Raw genomic sequence first — 7,801 nt, forward strand, 5'->3', positions numbered from 1 at the left:
CAGGATCAGATAGTTTCCAGTTTTCTCTGTGTGGATGGAAGACAGATTGGTAACGAACTAAAGGAAGAGTCTGAATACGTAAGTGGAGAAACGCACAAATACTGATGTTTCAATGAGGAAAACTAAGTATAAAAATGTTGTATGTAAAGTTAGATGGTTAATTACTAAGTGATAATGCATACAGTCACAATATCATTCTCCATAACCGGAAGAGTTTCAGACAGAGTGCCAGAAAGCTTTGTAGCTGTTCTGGTTACTCATGATGACAGATGGGTTTCAGTAAGACACAAGAGCCTAAAGGATTACATGCAGTTTCTTTTGGCTGTTTATCACCAGCTAGTACATTTACAGCACAGGTAACCATATCACAAGGCATACAGCTGTATTACGTGAAGTTGAAATGACAGTGCACATTGTAGAGTCAGGGTTCTTATCGATCTAAACCATATTTCGTGTTCCCTGGACTGGATTATACAGCTGTCTTCTACTGATTTTTTTTTTGATACCCTACAGAAATGAATGGCTGCCTGGAATGGTAGAAAAACGGAAAACAAGCAACATAAACTGAAAGTCTACACAGTTTGTTGTTAAAGCTTAAACTAAGAGCAGCCGTATATCCTCTTTTCAGTTACCCTGTTTTGTGTATAGTGTGCACGTGTGCATGTGCAGTCCTCCTGCTCCTGTTGTGGCCTGCAGTGCAGAGCTTAACCCATGATTGAGACCATGCCAGTGTGTGTGCCAATTCTCTGCAGGGGGCTCAGGCTTACTGTCAGTCTGATAGAGATTAAAGCATAAAGTTTTACCTAAGGAGGGCTCTGGACTATGTTAGAGACCATTAAGTGCGTGAGACAGACAAACAACTGAGCACGTTATATTTACAGAGCATTAAAGTTGATCTGCAGGTATGCAGCGCGCATAAGGCTTAATAACCAATAATGCAAACACACTAATAGGATCTGTACTGCTGAGTAGATCCATAAAAATAGAACAATCCTCGGAGGAACCAGACTGTGTCAGTCTCATTCTTCCATAAGCACAAGCTGCTTCTTTTTTTTTTTTCGGGAGTCGGATATTTTCAGAGCTCTCAAGGTAAAAGCTTGTTCTACATTTCTTCGGTTTGTGTTTTGCACAGAATGGCACAGTTGCAGTGCAACAGCAGGCTTGGATGAGATATTGGAGGAGACTTGCAATACAGCTGTTGTTTTTTTTAAACTAGATATTTTAAATGTTTGCAACCTGGAAGACATCTTACTCTGTGTTCACTGAAGGTTAATGGGAATAATTTGCATTGATAAGACGCCATAAACTAAATAAATATGCAGTATTCAGAGCAAAAACACACAGTTATGGTTGTTTCCTGTTATTTACTATTTACTTGCTGTTGCTTTCAGCTCATTTAAGAAAAAAATTGTGTAGTAATTTGAGGTTTTGTTGTGTACATTTTTTGGATATTCACCTTTATGTATAATTCATCTGCACTTTATGGTAGCAAGCCATCATATTTCCTAATGTGATACTAATGAACAAATCCAAAAAGATTAACTGACAGCTGCCTTAGTGGATCTGTTCAGCTCATCATGTTTATTGGTTTGACATTGATTTCATATTGGATACTAATGAACTGACATTTTATCCACTCCCCTTCATCCTGTAAATATTATATATAAATTTGCTTGTGAGCTGGCACCACCATGTGGTCGTTGTTTCTTTTTGCTAGAAAAAAAATTTCTTCTCCTGTTCTGAAGCTTGAGGCACGATGTGGAGGTTTCTTGCTCAGATTCTCTTCATCGCTGAAGTCATGCTCTGTGCCGCCGACTCTCCTCCGATCAGCGAGGAAACACTGAAAAGTAAGGCCTTCGCTGACGGAAAAGAAAAGCGAAAAACAAGACACCAGTGATTACTGTTGCAGAGCTTAAAGTATTGTGTGTTCCACGGGTGTGTGCAGGGCTTTCCGCAGCGGGAGAGCAGTATGTTGATGAGGAACTAAAGGGAACTTTGCTCGGAGTGAAGCAGGTGAAGGAAATGATGGAGAAGAAAGAAGAGAAGCACAGGCACCTGATGGATGCACTGAGGCACAGCAGTGATAAGAAGAAGGTGAATTCTGTTCGTTTTGCACTGTGCTGATCGTCCAGTTTCAAAAATCCTGCACAGCATTTGTGGCTGGTTAAGATGTAACCGCAATTAAAACCGTGTTTAAACGGTTTCATGCCAGTCCTTGTGCATTTTTCTGAAACCCACCACATATTTTCTGCTTCACAAAGACAAAGTCACATGGAGAGACCTCAAAGCAGACAGTGAAAAATGAGTGTGGGAGTGCAGCTGGTTAAGTGAGTCTGGGGTGTAGTTTTACTACAGTCAGGATAAATTAACTGTCTCTAGATTATTATATTTTCTGAGTGTTTTCAGAACGCAGGGCAGGGCAGAGTGCCAGAGCCTCAGACTTCATCTTATCCTCTGTGGTTTATTAAAAGGGAATGTATCTGTGACAGAGTTTTCTGTTTTTTGGGTTGGGTTTTAGGGGGTGATGCAGCTGGCCAAAGAAACACAGCAAAAAGTCGAGGAAGCCGAACAACAATGTCAAGATTTAACCAAATCTTCCTTTGGGGAGTGCCAACCATGTTTGGAAGATTCTTGTAAGGCCTTCTATACATCTACGTGTCGCCGCGGCTTCGCCTCTTTCTCGTTCAAGGTTTGACTTCAGCACATTCCAACAAAAGGAATCTCTTTAGGACTGATGTTTAAGGTGCAAACATATCTCTGTGAATCTCTCTCCCTCCCTTCAGGTAGAGGAGTTTTTCAGGAAAATGGCCACTAAGTTGGAAGATGCCGAGCAGGTCCACAATAAAAATCAGGAGAATTCAGGTGAAAATGTCGCAGCTGAAAAGCAGGTCACAGAGGACAAATCCAATATGGAGCTGCTGCAGGCTGAAGCATCGTTCAGCGACCTGTTGTCAAACATCAGCCTTTTGTACAACCAGAGCATTGGTCTGGCCAAGAAGATGCAACCCGTGTTTGGTCACGCCTTTCTAGAAACCTTTGCCACTGAGCTGCAGTCCAGCACGCTTTCGACCAGAGGGTCAAGCTCTGGCTTCCTTGGGTCGGTGGGTTTGGAGCACGTTCTTCACTCAGTGCTTGACTTTGGGAAGAGCGTGCTGGAAGGCTTCAGTGCCCCAGTGGCTGATTTGTTTGAGGAAATAAAAGAAGCTGAAGAGTACGTTCAGCAATCAAGTCGAGGTATCTGATGCACAACGCTGCACTCTTAAATGTGTGTGTTTGTAGACAATGGTTGTTTGTGTGTAACATAATTCATGTCCACCTACAAAGATACAGGCTTGTTTTCTGCAATGGGACCGCTGCAGAGCAGATATATGTGCAGAAGACTCCGCAGACAAGCATCAGAGTGCTGGAAGCTTCAAGACCTGTGTGAGACATGCAGGGATTATCTGTTAAAGGGTAAATCCAGATTTATTTTGCCGCTCTTCCCACACAGACACATATAAACAGTTTAAAACTGGTTTTATTTGACGTTAAAAAGAAGGAAAACTATGGAAAACAAAAAATGTCTGTCACAATTTCCTAGAGTCTCAATGCCACATAGCTTGTTGGGTCTGAAAAACTGTCCAAACCCAACAATGTGGTCAGATTAAAATGATTTAGCAGACACAAAAACAGAACATTCACATCTGAGAAATGGGAATCAACTTGTTTAGGGCATTTTTGAGGCTTTACTTGTTAAAATAGTTGTTGATTAGTTTTCTCTTGACTGAGAGGATTTTAAAAAATGGTTTTAACGCTTTTTAGATAGATGCTTAAAATTCTTTCATCAGGAATAATGCAAAAAAAAAAAAAAAGTCCTTTAGTTCAACATGAACATCTGGATTTCTGCCTCCTCATACAGCATGCCCCAGCATGCAGCAGTTGCACTCTGAGATGGAGGAGATGTACATGCTGCTGAACGCCTCCCGTCAGCAGTATGACGGCAGGCTGCAGCTGGTCCACAGACACACAGCAGACACTCAGATGTGGCTCAGCAGCATGCATGACAAGTATGGCTGGGTCAGCCAGCTGTCCAACAGCACAGTGGACCCACACAGCATCTTCAGTGTGATATTGGTATGTGGCTAGTGATGCTGCATCTGTAGACATTATCTTTGCTGTATAAATTGGGAAGCTTTTATTAAGGTTGCAACAAGCCAAGGTTGCAATTTTGAGTCAGACGGCTACTTTCATTTTCATCTCTTCTCATCTTTTAGGTGAGTCCACACCAACAGATAAAGAATAACAAGCCTAAAGCAGACAGCAGTGTCACTGTCTCCATAATGGATTCAGCCCCAGTAACCATACTGGTCCCAGCAGATCTGGAGGTGGATGACCCTGCTTTCATCCAAAATGTTGCTCTAGAGGCTCTGACACTATATAAACGGAAGATAAAAGGTATTGATCCCACGATTGTGGTCCCTTAGTGCAGTATTTGGCTACCAGCATCACCTGGCAGAGTTCCAAATCGAATTTAACCCAGATGAACTGCGATCATTTGAAAGCGCTTTACACTGCGATCGCTACAGATTGGATAGTATGTTGCAATCCAAGATGATAATGTGACTAGAAAAACAATCATACATTCCTCTTTTTATTGACTTGTTTAAAAAGATTAATTGGATCTACATGAAATCAATCTCTAATTATATTATATTTTTTGTTTTTTAATGGTCTGTACACTTACATAATGTAAAACTTAATAGTTTTTTTCTGCACAGGAATGGAGTAATGTGATCATACCACCATGGGAACAGTTTCTTCATGCAGAGTGAAGAGTCCAGGACATTCAGGTTTTCTCCTGCACAATTAAGCTGATCTGTATAATACTTGAAAATGCACCGCATAGACCTCTAAACCTTCATATGCACAGTTTATGTTGTTCTTATTCATGTATTTTGATGCTTAGATTTTTAAACGTCTACGCAATAAAACAGTGTACACTCCTCAACCTCTATTTTGTTTGTTATTTATGTCACGAGTACTTTTGAATTTAGTTTTTGAATCGTACTTCATAGTATGTTTTGTTTACAGTTTTAAATAAATGCAAACCGTGGTTTGCATCTCGTAAATCTGTAAGAACAGTGAAAGGGTGACTTTTGTTCGTATGCATTTCTCTTATCAATTCAGTTTTCAATCACGTGATCGACTCACTAATTTGGCGGTAAAGGGGCGCAGTGGTGTTTTGCCCACGTGAACCTTGCTTTGTTGCACATGCGGAAGAGGTCCATATAAGAAAAATCTTCTCCTTCTATGATTGGCCGTTCTATCGCTGTACCCAGAACAGCCAACCAGAGAAGCAGTTTGACTGGGAGCGCAACAAAATGCAAAAAATGAGCGGGAGTTCTTCAGTTGATTCTGAGGCTGGAAATACTGAAACAGTTTATTTACAAAAATGCCCGCAACTTCTGAAATACACGCCGGGGAGCTGCCGAAGCAGGGCAGCTGTGAGAAAGAGGAAAAGCAGCGGCTGACGACGGCGGCCGAGAAGCAGAAAAACTCTGGATTTTTCTGTGATGAACAAGGATATCTGAGTCTGGTGGAGCACATCTTGGAGAACGGCCGCTTAAAGGGGGACCGAACCAACACTGGAGTCCTGTCCCTGTTCGGCGCTCAAGTCAGATACAGCCTGAGAGGTACAGTTTACAGCTAGCATGGCATTGTATCTGTGTGTTAAAAGTACTGAAAACAGAAGGACTGCATGAAGTAATATGAAAAAGTCTTCCTAAAACAAAGTAATCTGCACCTTTTAGTCTGCTAACCACTGTAATTGACTTACAAGTATAAAGTGGCATAACATTAAAATATAAAATAAAGGTAGTCGTTGCATAAATACCCATCTGCAAATGACAGCTGCTTCCTACTTCCTCAGCAACATCACGTAACGTTTTTGGTTTGTTTTTTTTTTTGCGCAATCTTTCACAGACCAGTTTCCCCTGTTGACAACAAAGAGAGTGTTCTGGAGAGGGATCCTTGAGGAGCTGCTGTGGTTCATCAGGGTGAGCCTGGCAGGAAAACAAAAGAAACACAAGTCAATGAAAATCTTGCCAGTGTATAAATTAGATCTGATATTTTTGCAATCTGTCACAGGGATCAACAAATTCCAAGGAGCTGTCAGAAAAAGGAGTGAAGATCTGGGATGCCAACGGGTCTCGGGACTTTCTGGACAACCTTGGGTTCACTGACAGAGAAGAGGGTGACCTAGGACCTGTGTATGGTTTCCAGTGGAGGCACTTTGGTGCAGAGTACACAGACATGCATGCAGGTACAGTTTTCACCCAGTTGAATGAAGCTGTGAAGTCATTTGTCAGGATCAGATCTGCTCACCAAACTGTAGCCATGCATATAATTTTTCCTTTATTTGTCCATATTTTTATCCCAGTAGAAGAAAAGCAATGCAGGTTTGTTTGTGGTTGGTGCGGCAGCTATACAAGTAACTGTCTGAATTACTACATATAACTGGAAGTGCATGAGGAAACATCCACCTTTGGACTTTATAGTTAATTTGTTCACTCAAAGGTATTTGAGGGCCACCCTTTATTTAGTCATTCTGAATATTTCATAAAGATGCACAGAAATTCTGTAAAACATACAGCAGGCTGTGGGTTTTTACAGGTGTTATCTTATATGGAAATGCTGCTGTAAATGAAAATCATTTGTAGAGATGTCGAGTTTTCATGTTTTTTCCTGGTTTCATCTTTGGACAGATTACACAGGACAAGGTGTTGACCAGCTGCAGAAAGTCATTGACACCATCAAAACGAATCCAGAGGACCGGCGCATCATCATGTGTGCCTGGAACCCCAAAGGTGAGGCCAACGGAGACCTTTTGCTTTAAGTCGCATTTGGTGAAGAATTATACAAAAGGTAAATCTTTGTCGTGTCTTGTGGTGTTGCAGACCTTCCTAGGATGGCGCTGCCCCCCTGCCACGCACTCTGCCAGTTCTACGTGTGCGACGGCGAGCTGTCGTGTCAGCTGTACCAGCGCTCAGCTGATATGGGATTAGGGGTGCCTTTCAACATCGCCAGCTATTCACTTCTTACCTACATGATTGCACACATTACAGGACTCAAGGTATGGCCAGTGCATTCTTGTCATATTTGATACCTGTTTGGTCCAGCAGTGTCCCCTCTATCGCATCACCTGATATATTTTTTTTTAATCTGTCCATTCAGCCGGGCGACTTTGTTCACACCCTGGGAGATGCTCATGTTTACCTCAACCATACTGAACCTCTCAAAGGGCAGGTGGGTTACTTAAATGTGCTTCTTGCATGTCTCATTGCTTTTTTTTTTTTTAAATTTCAAACTTACACGTTTGTTTGTGTTTCATGTGCAGCTTCAGCGAGAGATCCGACCATTCCCCAAACTGAGGATCCTGAGAAAAGTGGAGAAAATCGATGATTTCCGCATGGAGGACTTTGAGATCTACGACTACAACCCACATCCCACAATCAAAATGAAGATGGCTGTGTAAACTCAAGTCACAACGTTGTTCTGAATGAACAGTATGCTCTCCACTGTAATGTGTGCCTGCTTCACTCATGCTAAAAGTTCAGTTTTTTTTCTGTCTGGTTTGGGTGAACTCTCTTTTAAGCCTTAAGCACTTCAAAGTGTTTTTTTTTCTCTCTCTTCAAGTTCTTTGTTTTGTGTTTTAAATGAATAATTATCTAAGTCTGTAAATAAAGATGTTAACTTTGTCAGCTTGAGCGCAATCTAGTTGTACATTCAGTACAAAATATGACACTGGTGGGTAAGTGGAGAG

The 7,801-nt window shown here is 41.5% G+C and overlaps 2 protein-coding genes and 1 long non-coding RNA gene across 4 annotated transcripts; 2 read left to right on the forward strand and 1 right to left on the reverse strand.

The window, feature by feature from the left end:
- Positions 1-944: 944 nt before the first annotated feature.
- LOC113029147 (clusterin-like protein 1) lies at positions 945-4,987 on the forward strand. 2 transcript variants are annotated; one of them, XM_026179818.2, is made up of 9 exons: positions 945-1,089; positions 1,746-1,847; positions 1,946-2,094; positions 2,519-2,689; positions 2,784-3,234; positions 3,325-3,453; positions 3,899-4,113; positions 4,254-4,434; positions 4,758-4,987. In XM_026179818.2, exons 2-9 carry the CDS (start codon positions 1,757-1,759, stop codon positions 4,766-4,768), a joined length of 1,398 nt encoding a protein of 465 aa, XP_026035603.2. In that variant the 5' UTR covers positions 945-1,089; positions 1,746-1,756; the 3' UTR covers positions 4,769-4,987. The 2 variants fall into 2 exon arrangements, with proteins under 2 accessions (XP_026035603.2, XP_026035604.2); XM_026179819.2 differs by having other exon boundaries at positions 1,011-1,089; positions 1,718-1,847.
- Positions 4,988-5,317: 330 nt separating this feature from the next.
- Positions 5,318-7,745, forward strand: tyms (thymidylate synthetase). Its single transcript, XM_026179820.2, has 7 exons — positions 5,318-5,672; positions 5,962-6,035; positions 6,127-6,301; positions 6,744-6,845; positions 6,936-7,111; positions 7,213-7,284; positions 7,376-7,745. Exons 1-7 carry the CDS (start codon positions 5,432-5,434, stop codon positions 7,511-7,513), a joined length of 978 nt encoding a protein of 325 aa, XP_026035605.2. The 5' UTR covers positions 5,318-5,431; the 3' UTR covers positions 7,514-7,745.
- On the reverse strand, positions 5,901-7,490 carry LOC113029149 (uncharacterized). The gene is made up of 2 exons (XR_003273354.2): positions 7,351-7,490; positions 5,901-6,041 (listed from the first exon to the last, which is right to left on the reverse strand). It is a non-coding gene; the product is annotated as an uncharacterized LOC113029149 (long non-coding RNA).
- Positions 7,746-7,801: the final 56 nt, after the last annotated feature.

Source organism: Astatotilapia calliptera, chromosome 9 (assembly GCF_964374335.1).
Source record: "Astatotilapia calliptera chromosome 9, fAstCal68.1, whole genome shotgun sequence".
NCBI classification, from domain to species: Eukaryota; Metazoa; Chordata; class Actinopteri; order Cichliformes; family Cichlidae; genus Astatotilapia; species Astatotilapia calliptera.